Raw genomic sequence first — 12,445 nt, 5'->3', positions numbered from 1 at the left:
GCAAAATACACAAATTTCAATATTTCTAAAATCCCGTACGTATTTCTACAGCTATACTCACGTCGATTGAGAAGAATTTTTTTAATTTGGTTTAGGTGGACATTTACGTCAGTTGTACTGCGTGCCGTGAAGTGCCTTTTTCGCAGGGCGCGTTCAGAGATTCACTCCAAAGGCGCCATTTTGTAATATTTTTCAATAAAAATATTTGTAATTACACTTAAATACATGCTTAATAATATACTTAAAAAGTTTTTTCCTAGCACCTTTCTTTCAATGTAAAAAAAATCCTTAAAAAACTGCTTTTTTTATAGTAGCTAGAGTGGCGTAACCCCTTAAAGAAAAAACTGAAATATTCAACGTAGCCCAGCCCGGGATATTTAAATGCCATCTGCGCAACTAGTCTGCAGAAGAGTAGATATTTCATAGAAAAATTATTCTACTGGAAAATATTTTGTATTTAACTTTATATGCTACTGAATTACTTTTTTCATTATTACTTTTAGTAAAATATTATCCGTACAATTTTATTTTATTTTTGTTCTTTGTATAATCTTCACATTTCCAATTGTGTGTGAAATTAATAGATGAAGAAATTTTTGAAAGTACTGTATTTAAGGCCTAGAAATTTAAATCTTATCTTATATATAAAAATGGAGACGTTTTTTTGTGTTCGTTAGTCGCCGATTCACGCCTAAACGCATTCACCGATCATTGGTATTGGTCCATAGATGGTTTATGTGAAGTTTTAAAGAAATCGGTAAAAGTATGCGTGCGTTGTGTAAGTGTGAAAAATACAATATTTGCGTGTTTCCCTTATACGGACATTACGTATACGGAATGAGAATACACGCAAATGAATAGAATATACACAGACATGAATAACATTGTTTCGATGTCGAGTGACGTATGCGACTGTATTATTCGTAGCGCAATAGTTGTCCTCTCTTTTCTTTCCTTTTTATGCATGCGTGACACGGCATCAAAGCACATTGCTTTTTTTTTAAACTGGAAAAATATTTTGAGCTTCATTTGAACGTTTAATGATTTAGATAAAATAAAAATTCGTTTAATATATTATATTTGATTCCATTAATAACCATACGCCTGTATTTTTCGAAGTCCAAAGTTTTTGGACAAATATTGAAACGTTTACTTAAATTAAATGTTAAATTCATATATATAATGCGCAAATGTAAAAGTTCATGTATATGGATTTAAAATATACGAAATTATTCAGCGGTTGCATCCATCCATTTTTTAAAATCCATCAATATGGATCGACAGTCGCCATAAATGTTCTTTTAAAAAATAAAATGTGTTAATTTGATGGTAGCTCGACTATTAAGATCAGGTTTCTATTAGTATAACTTTGTTCATGGGTTTGCGTAATTTTTTTGTGGTGAAAGTCTAAAACCAAGAAAAGAAAACGCGAAAGCCGACGAGCAAATTAATTGTGTGGGATGAATGTACAATGGCACATAAAAAATCAGTAGAAGCATTGGATAGAACTTTAAAAGATTTACGTAATAATCAAGAAATATTTGGTGGCGCTTTAATATTATTGTCTGGTGGTTTTCGTCAAACTTTGCCAGTAATTCCCCGTTCAACACCAGCAGATGAATTAAAAGCATGTTTAAAGACATCCCATTTATGGAGGCACGTAAAAACTTTGACTTTGAAAACAAATGTGCGAGTTTATTTGCAAAATTATGCATCGGCTGACGAATTTTCAAGACAACTTCTGAAGATAGGAAATGGACAAATTCCTATTGATGCTGCTACTGGCTTAACCACTTTGCCAGACAATTTTTGTAATTTCGCACACACAAAACAAGAATTAGTTTCAAGTGTTTTTCAAAATTATCAAAATCACAATTGGTTAGCTGAAAGAGCAATACTGGCTGCGAAAAATAAGGATGTTGGTCAATTGAATGCGAATATTTTAAATGATGTGTCTGGTGAGATTGTAACATTTAAATCAATTGATTCAGTTATAAATCAAGATGACACTGTAAATTATCCAACAGAATTTTTAAATTCCTTAGATTTACCTGGACTGCCGGCTCATCGCTTACAATTGAAAGTTGGTGCACCAATTATTTTACTTAGAAATTTAAATCAGCCACGATTGTGTTACGGAACAAGATTAGCAGTCAAAAAGGTCATGAATAATCTTATTGAAGCAACAATTTTAAAAGGAAAATTCAAAGGTGAAGACGTACTGATTCCGCGTATTTCGCTGATTCCACCAGATTTAGCTTTTGACTTCAAAAGATTGCAATTTTCAATACGTCTTGCATTTGCAATGGCAATAAAGAAAGTACAAGGACAATCGCTGGAATTATGCGGAATTGACTTAGAATACCCATGCTTCTCCCACGGACAATTATATGTATCATGTTCACGTGTAGGAAAGCCATCAGTTCTGTTTATTTATACCACAACTCAGGGCAAAACAACACATGTAGTTTACGAAAAGGCTTTGCGTTAGTTTAAGTTTAAAATTAACATTAATTTTATATTGTAAAAAAAGAATAAATACACATAGAGTGAATTTAAATCGAGTGTTCATTATTCATTTCTAATTTTGATATGCCTAGCGAAGCAGGCAGAGCGTCCGCTAGTATATATATATATATATATATATATGTGAAATTCATATTATGAATATTTCAGTTTTTTTTTTGTTTTTCAAAATATCAAAATAATTGGTTCTAATTCGTGCTAATTGAATATCTAATTGCATTAGCAGAAGTCAATTAGATTTCTAATTGTAAAGGTAAACCTTTTTTTTTTTGCTAATGGCAACTAATTTCAATTAGTTTTACCATTGGAATAAAAATTTCAATTCTCTAATGGGAATTAGTTGAACTCGTTCTAATTGTTTGATGAATTAGAGAACATAAACCAATTGCATCAATTGCTAATTCTAATTGGAATTTAACATGTTTGATTAATACCAATGTGCTGATTTACTTTTTCTTTCGCCGTGTCAATGTGACTGTCAGCACAGAATAAAACAAGGCGAATTCATTCTTTGTTTTTCACTTTGCCAATACTTTGCCCTGACAAAGAAACGTACAAAACATTGTTATTGGTCTAGTTTTAAAATAAAACATGTAAAAATTTATATTAATTCAAGTTTTTTTTTTAAAATGCGACTTTTAACAATTATATGTGAAAAATTAAATAATTTAAATATGTGCGCCATAAGCATGTCTACAGCTAAAGTCCGCCTGACGCCTAGATCTCAGTAGTAAATAATTCCAGGACGGCACCTACTTTTTTATGTCATCTTTGGTATTTGTCAAGTAGACAAAAAAATTAAAAAATCAATCACAACTTAATGAAAATTTTCATGAAAATGGTCGATCTTTAAGAACAACATATCGCAAAATTTATGATTTTTTTGGTGAAAATTATCATCAATCATTTCGTCGACAATTCAAAGGTTGGTGAAAAAAATTCAAGAAACTGGTTCTGTCGAGTATAGGAAAATGACGGACAGACCTAAAACTGGGCGTTCTGTTGAGAATATTGCTGCTGGAGCGCAGTTGCTGAAGTGTTGGTGAACAAACTTCAACATCGATATTTCCACGTTCTCAAAAGTTAGACATTTATGAATCGACTGTTTGGCGGATTTTACCTGTAGACGTTCTCATGGTGGACGTTTAATCATTTTTCACATATAATTGTTAACAGTAAATAATTTAGTGACACCTGAAAGCTTCTAAATGTTCACATATCTTTTTTTTGAAACAATAAATAAGCACGTCTTTTGAAAGGCCATTTAGTATGTCTTCTTCTTCTGTGCATTCATATAACATTCTCTCCTCCCACTCCTAATTTTTCAGCCATTACTATATATAAATCAATTTTCAATATTTATTTAATTCACTGCTCATTTTCCTCTTACTTCTCGCATTTTCATTTCATAACATTTCTCTATTACTTTGTTTATTTAATTTCTCATTTCTCAGCGCCCATGGAGATTAGGTGCTGACAGTTGTTGCTCATACGCCCCGCGGTACAACACTGCATTCATGTCAGCAGCACCGATGTAAGCAATTCATTCATTCATTTCGTTGCATCATTGTTTATGCATTTGTGTCTGACAGCAGCTGCTTGCATCGCCGCGTATTCCCCACGCACATATCGAATGCGCTGATGTATTGGGCGGTGGAGCGTTTGCGCATTTGTATTGATTGCCGTCATCTGTCAATAATTAAGCAATTTCCAAGCGAATAATATAAATTTATTTATTGCACAAATAGTTTTTAAACAAACACTTGCACACACATGCATCCATATAATGGCTTTGAATTCACAAATTCGTTGCAAATTCACTCTTGAAATATGCCCACTCGCTATCCCTTCGGCTGACTGTGGGAGTGCAATAGCTAATGCGCGCGATCGATTGGCATTTAGTTTGGTTTGCTTATAAATTTTCAATACTCGCCTTCACGTAATTCTTCAAAGGTCAAATGTGAGGCAAGCGACGAAAACGCAGCGTGCATATAATTACAAAATTGGATTGAACCTATGCGATATAGTATTCCATTCTCTACTAAATATGACGGCGCAACATTGTGCTCACAATTCGATATTTTATAGGCATTAGCGTGGATAGATAGCGAATGGGGTGGGTGTGTTTGTGTGCACACGAGATTGACGCCTGATGCTAATAAACTTAATTATCGATTCAATGCTACCGTTCAACCGGATTTCAATGGCTAAGTGTGAAACAATGGATATGCCTTATTTCATTTGCGCTATTGTATTAACTGTGGACAGCCGAATGTGGGTGAGATATTGAGAAATTATGCCATGCATACATAATTTGCAGCTAATAGAATAGGAAAAGCAGAAGAGTGGCGAATATAGAGAACAAGAAATCAGCAATAGAAGCAGAAAATGAAACAAAATTCGCATGAAGCAGGAAATTTCGACATTTTTCGTACTTAAAACAATAGGAACTCACAAAATGGGAAACCCAGTTTTTGCCCCTTGGAGTATATCAAGGCCCGCTTTGGATGTGTGTAGCTCATTTAATTGTCATTGATTCTTTTAGCTTACCTTAAAATTGCAAAATGAGTAAAGGGTTGTGCTTAGCAGTCGAAAAAGTACCTTTGCCGAAGCCTTGTACAGCGCGCCACATGCCCCTCCACCTGTACAAGTATACCCAACCGGCAATATTCTGTTTTTCTGACTTGGTAGCTGATGAAACTACAAACAAATTGTGTTAGCCAGAGTGCCCTGCGACCTCCGATGTGGTCTGTTATGCTTGATCAAGAGCCTTAAATAGTCTTCTAATTTGAGTGATTCCTTATTTTTGGCCCATATCAAGGCGGAAATACACGCCAAAGGGTGATCGCTCAATCAACAATCAAAAACGACATTTCCTGTAATTTGGTTTAATGACGAACGTTCCAGATCTTTGTACTTCCGAATGGTAGTTAAGCACTAACCCATTCGGCATCGGCATCTACAGAAATTCTTAGAGAAAAAAGTATGTATAATATTTTCATTCAAAATTTATTGAGCCAAAAAAAAAGTTCTTCATTTGTAAAAAACACTAGCAAAAAATGTTCAGAAAAATTGACGATAATGTCCAAACTTCTTGGATCACTTTACATGAAATCGCTCAATGAAAAAAGTGTTCATATGCGGAAATGACCCAAACATTTCCATGCTTTATCGGCAACGATTTTCCTACCCAAATTTCTCCTTAGTCGGATCGAATATAGAATAAAAATTTTGTATAAAATACAGTTATCTGTGACATCTGGAATTATATTCCATTTCATACAATAATATCTGGGGTGTTAGTTCAATGTATGGGCAATCTACTTTTTCTCGTGGAAGGCTCTATTTACCCATTTGAAATTGACAATTAGGTAACGCCCAAGTTTATATACGGGAAGAACAATCATCGCCTTATATTTTTCAATGCTTTTTACGAAGATTTCAACAAAAATGTCAATACGCTACCATAATTTTGAAACTCATTTCCCGAACGCAGTATACAGCAGGCTGACAAATTAGTTATTTAGATTCAAATGTCACACTTATTTCATAATATGGGAATGTTAAGCTCTCTTCTTCTAAATTGACGCTGCGCTATGTCTATGTCGTCGTACAGCTCATCGTTACATCGTCTGCGATACTCGTCGTCACTAACGCGCAAAGGTCCAAAAATCTTCCGCAGAAACTTTATCTCAAACACTCCAAGGGACACCTCATCAGATGTTGTCATAGTCCAAGCTTCTGAGGCATACGATAGAACGGGCGTGATGAGAGCCTTGAGGGTGAGTTTTGTAAGTCCAGAGAGGACTAAACTGCCTTAGTGGAAAGTAGCACTTGTGGACAAGAGATATTCTACGTTGCATTTCAAGGCCAACATTTTTATCGGTGTTAATGCTGGTTTCTAAATAAAAGAAGTCTTTTACATCCGCGAAATCATAACTGTCAACAACTACGTGGGTGCCGATACGCGAGTGTGCCGAATGTTTGTCTGATGACAGGCGGTACTTCGTTTTGTCCTCATGCACCACCAGACCCCTACGTTTTACTTCTTTATCCAACATGGGCAGGAAGAACGAATAGCGAGGTTGTCGAATGCAGCTTTAAATCGACAAAAAGATGGTGTATGTCGATTCTCCTTTCATGGGTATTTTCCAAGATTTGGCGTATTGTGAATATTTGGTCGATGATAGACCTTCCAGGTCTAAAGCCACACTAATAAGCTCCAATCAGTTGGTTGACGGTGGGCTTCAACTTTTCACACAACACGCTCGCTAGAACCTTATAAGCGATATTTAGAAAACTAATTCCACGGTAATTGGAGGAGCTGAAGCATGCAGCTTACCAGCTTTTCGCCACCATGTTTGAATAGCTCAACCGGCAGTCCGTCAGCTCCCGCGGCTTTGTTGTTCTTTAACCGCGTTATCCGTATTCTCACCTCGTCATGGTCGGAAAGCGGAACGACAGTCCCGTCGTCAACGATTGGGTTATCGGGATCTTCACATTATCTGTGAAATGCGTAGTTGCCACCTTTTAACCGGTTTGAGAAGTGTTCCCTCGGCATGTCAGTCTTTGACTTTAAACCTTCTGTAAGCCGCCGAACATTCTGGTAGAATTTTGGGGCCTTTTTCCTTTTGGCCAGCATCTCAAGCTCCTTCCTCTGATAATACGTCTCTCTTCTTTTTTCAGCTTCCGGTAGCAATGTTAGATTCATTTTTTACATTCATATATTTCTTTCCATAAGATATTATTTTTTATAAAATGTTGGTTTTTTGTTTCCTTTTTTATATACATATTTTGTTTTTGTTTTTTAATAAACGCAGTATTTGCTCTTACGGCAACAAACAGAAATGTGGTGAACTACATGCACATACACATAGATTCATCCATAGCTGTGAATATTCTCCCGCATCTGCTGCTATTTCAATCGTATAAAAAACTTAATATTTACAATAATTATAATAACTTAAGTTAAAATCTACTTTTAGCCTCAACACAGCTACAGTGGATTTAGTAGGTGGGTTTTCATACCACACTTGCGTGCATCCCTACGGCCATGAATTTGTGGACGTGAGAATGCTTCAGTGCGCACTTCTATGTGTATACTATTATATATGTGTGCGTAAGAGGATTAAGTTTCGGCGAAAAGTCTGCTCTTAAACAGCCAACTAATACTTGCGCTCATCAGCGGATTTGCGCTTACTCAAAATAAACAGAAAACACAAACAAAAAACAAACGCTTCCACCAACTACTTAGGCAACTCGCTAGGCGTAGGAATTCTAAAGCCCTGCGATAGGGTAAAATGTATGCCATATTTCCACGCAATAACTTCATTTTAGTTATAAATATGTACTCGTACATACTTTCAACTTTTCCAAGAAATAGCTTTTGCCAAGCGGCACGCACTCTTGGTCTTAAGTGGGGCTGAAAATCTTCGATGGGATTACGCATTTCTTTCTCTTTCACTTTCAGGCTGGAGAAACGAGTTGATGCATATAAACAAATAGCTTTGAATTGAAAATAAAATATAAAAAATTTCAAAATTATTTAAAAATCCAATTTTTTTTTCTAAAATCTGCGGGCTTTGGTGAAGCAACTTCAATTTTCTTTACACTACCTAACAGCCAAGCACTAAGTTGCAACCAAGCACTAAGTTGCTGACCGGTAGGTTGTAAGAGACTTCGTTCATTTAGGAACCAGTATTCACACCGATAATACTGTCAGCCTTGAAATCCAACGTAGAATCCCTTAAACTTCTTCTTTTTTTTTAATTTGAAAAGTCGAGCCAAGAAGCACCGAGATATTTGGTAACTCCTAAAACACAGAGGCTAAAAAGCCCATTTTATTTACAACTCTGGAAAGTGAAATAGTAGTTAGTCAAGAAGGAAAGGGGAGAAGTAACAAAAGTAAAAGGATAGGATGTAATAGAGCAATAGAGGTAGTTAGACCTGAGGAAATTTTCTTTGATAAATCTAAAAATATCCTCCAGTTTGAGAGAACGAGTTTTACTTGTTCTCATGACATCGGATCCTAAAATTCGCAACCTTGCTCCTACAAATGCGGCAACAAGTGCTAATTTGGACTAATTTTTTTTTTTTTTTTTTTTTTGTCATGACATATAGCAATTACCGCACTTAGACAACATTAAGCCCATTGTACTGCACTCGGAACTCCTTTTTAATTTTCTTTAAATTTACCCGATCTCCGAAGAAATCTGAGTAGATCTTGTAGTGCCAAGGAGCCAAGGTAGTAGCTTCTTAACACATCAGTGCCATAGACCTCAAGCCTGACTCGAACGAAGACCAGGCCGACGCACAGAACATGGTCCGCCGACTCATCCTCCTGCAGACATGCTGGGCACAGAGCAATGTCTGAGATGCCACCTTTTCCATGTGCTTCGCCCATAGAAAGTGGCCCGTCATCAGTCTCTTCTGTTTAATAACGGGAGGAGACATTCGTTCGGATATGACAGGTAACATCAGTTTTGTTCATCTGCAGCCTCGCTCAACCTGCCAGGCTCGCTTGTGGGTTGAAGTAGCCCGTTTGCTAATCGCGGCTTTGATAGCTGCAGAAGAGTGTGCCAGAACGGGTTCCGGGCCAAAGAAGTTGGCCTCAGAGCCCATCCTAGCTGAAGAGTAAGATACCCGCTTGTCCCGGGACCCATTAGAATATTATGTCTACCGACTTAGTTCAGCCTGGATTTGCAGGACTCAACTACCCTTGAAGTGGTTGGAGGCCTGTTTAAGGCCATGAGCGCAACAGACCCATACAGATCTGCCTCTCCATCTGTTTTCCACAACAAAGTTCATTGCTTCTTGAATAGCATACACCCCCGCTTGAAACACAGATGCATGCATTCCAAAAACAAAGTGCAGTTTTGTCTCGCGTAGATTCCATGTAGACATCAAAGCCGAAACCGTACTCGGTCCTGAAGCCATCCGTTAAAGAGCGAAAACAGTATTTTCCGGGCTCATTTTCAGAGTTAGTATTTAATTATTTAAATTTCAAAAGACCAACACGTTGACTTATTACGGGAACCAAATACTGCGGGATAAGTCAGCACGAAGCACTTACAGAGCGCAGCCACAATAGGTGATTACGCCCCCTAGTAAGTGTTTGGGTCTTTCTATATAAATTGCCAATCAAAGCTAACCTTCGATTCATTATCGGCCATAGAGCTTTAGCGATGTTGAGTTTGGAAACCTCTTCGCAAAGTTGTAAGCTATACATTTGTTTAAGAAACTTTGCGATAGTAAAAAAATTTCACATATTTCCTAACCTGATCGTCCACAGGTCACTTTGATACTCGGTTGCATTTTGACTAGTTGATTTTAGACAAATCAGAAGCATCGAATTTAGCGATATTGAACTAAATTCTTTACTTTGGCGGCCGCCGTAGCTAAATGGGTTGGTGCGTGAGTACTATTCAGGTGTACAGCAAAATGCAACAGCTTTTTCTAATAGGAATTCAAAGACTCGCTGCCTAGCATAGACTCTTATATTTTGTTTTTATTTTTGTTTTTTGCCAAAATTATACAATTTTCATGATTCCTATCCTGCCTGCAGGTTTTCTTTCATTATTTCCTTCACTATTTCGCGTATGCCTTTTGTATCAATGATTAAGCAGCTAAACGGAAAAACATTTAAAGAACGTTTCCGAAAATGGTGCTTATATAAAAATTTTCAAAATTATTACTTGTATACCAAATCTTATTTCAAAAATTTCAAAAAAAAAGGAAAATACAAAGTTTTCAAAAAAAAGGAAAATGCAATTGCCTGTGTGGGGAATAAACAACTATTCGATTCACAATGGGGTTACCTCTACTTATCTATACGAACTGTAAAAGAAAAATCAAATTTAGTATTTAATATTATTATTATTTCTATTATTGTTGTTTCCTAAAAAATTTACTTGAATGCAGTTTAAATAAATATCAGATTTTCTTGCCTCAGCCTTATTAAACATTTGCCAGTAAACTGCAGTTTAGAAAAGAAATATGTTCATACTAAATACTACATTTTTCTCACTTTCACTCCCTGTATGCAGCAAAATGAGGATCGCTTCACCACCGTCGAACTGCCCGCCGGCGTCAAAATGCCGAACAATAGCAGTGCCACGACAACAGCTGCTACAAGTACCACACCCGCTAGCGCTAGCAGCAGCAGCAGCAAACCTGGCAAATCGATCAGCATCAGTATTGGCGGCGATGGTGGTGGAGGGGATGGTCCAGGTGGGCCTACTCCGTGTGAACCCATTGATGTGATCACCTATCCACCGAACACACCCACCACACCCGCAGCCAAAGTAGCCATTGGCGGTGGCGATTCTGGCGCTGCGCTCATTGCACTTGACACAGGCGAGTCAAACGAACCGGAGCGTGGCAATTGGACTGGACGCTTCGATTTCTTACTCTCACTACTCGGTTATTCGGTGGGACTGGGAAATGTGTGGCGCTTTCCCTATCTGTGCTATAACAATGGCGGTGGTAAGTTTGAAGTGTGAAGCTGTAAATCCAATCAGAATTATTTATTTCACATATCGCTATTTGTCTCCTTCTCCATCTCGCTTTCTTCTACAGGCGCTTTTCTCATACCCTTCACAATAATGTTAATTATCGCCGGTCTGCCGCTCATGTTCATGGAGCTATCGTTCGGCCAGTATGCCGCCTTGGGCCCAGTAGCAATTTATCGCCGCTTCTGCCCGCTGTTTCGTGGTCTCGGCGCTGGCATGGTTATCGTTTCGGCAATTGTAATGCTCTACTATAATTTGATTATTGCCTGGACAATATTCTATATGTGCGCCTCATTTCGTCGTCAGTTGCCGTGGCAGAATTGTGAGCCTGCTTGGAGCACTAAAAGTGAGTACAAACAAAAATCACCACTTTATTATAGATTTATATGTACATGTATATGTGTATATGTATAAAAGAGTATATATTTACTTGTGTTGGCTCACAAGACATCCTACTTCGCGTTCATTTTGTTGACTTGCGTAGTGTTTTGAAAAGGTAAATATTAAATTTAATTTAATGGCGTGTTGCGTTTAGCCGATTAAGTGAAACTTTTGTGTGCGTGCCTTAATTGACTTATGAGTACGCACTTAAATAACACTTCCCTGCAAAGGCGTGAAATTATCTTATTTTCAGTAAGCCGAGAAGAATTAATAAACTCGTCGTGAAGGAAATATTTATAAATATTCAGACTCCCTCCCGTTGGCAACACTGAGCTCTGTCTTTAAGGAGGAATATGTGAATATTTTTGTACTGCCAATGAGATTGGCCACCCCTACACAATTTTGTATGTAAGGAAGAAAAGAGATAATTTTGCAACTTTTGTGTAACCTGAGAGTAAAAAAGTTTTCTATAATTATTTGTTATCAATATCACTGCCCAAGTGTGACCAGAAGCTTCAAAAATATAAATCGAGCGATAGTTTAGAACTATGAAACTTTAAGAGGCGATGTTAAGTACCAGTCAATTTCAATGTTGTCGTGAGAGTAGATTTAGCAGATATTTTTTAGATTTGCGGACATTTCTAATGCTTTCTAAATTAAAAATTAAGTGGCAATGCTATTCAAATATATTTTCAATCAAATTTTGTGTGCTTAGCCACATCCTAATACTTATTAGAGCTAAATACTCATACATATTTATTCCTTTCGCTCCGTAGTGAAGCATAGGATCACTATATAAATATTTACCATTTGGCATTAAAAGTAAGGTGGCAACGTGGCATAATACTATTTTTTAAATAAATTTGCTCGTTGAACACTTGATACGTTCGATGCTTATAACCTAATATTTATTTAAATTTTGCAAAAAAATTTTATTTTTGCATTAAAAACTAGGTAGCAACGCTTTCTAAATATATTTTTAATACTCTCTAGTACGATAGCCACTTTCTAATACTGAATTCAGCTGT

At 36.7% G+C, this 12,445-nt stretch overlaps 1 protein-coding gene across 1 annotated transcript in view; it reads left to right on the top strand.

Moving 5' to 3' along the window:
* LOC128868682 (uncharacterized) overlaps positions 1-12,445 on the top strand; it is a 184,010-nt gene that overhangs the window by 118,734 nt on the left and 52,831 nt on the right. The window contains 2 exon segments of the mRNA XM_054111043.1: positions 10,572-11,010; positions 11,104-11,382. Of these exon segments, the coding sequence (XP_053967018.1) occupies positions 10,572-11,010; positions 11,104-11,382 (718 nt within the window).

The sequence above is a fragment of the Anastrepha ludens genome, chromosome 6 (assembly GCF_028408465.1).
Source record: "Anastrepha ludens isolate Willacy chromosome 6, idAnaLude1.1, whole genome shotgun sequence".
In the NCBI taxonomy this organism is placed as follows: Eukaryota; Metazoa; Arthropoda; class Insecta; order Diptera; family Tephritidae; genus Anastrepha; species Anastrepha ludens.
The sequence above is the reverse complement of the archived record's forward strand: the minus strand, read 5'-3'. Positions and strand labels throughout refer to the sequence as shown.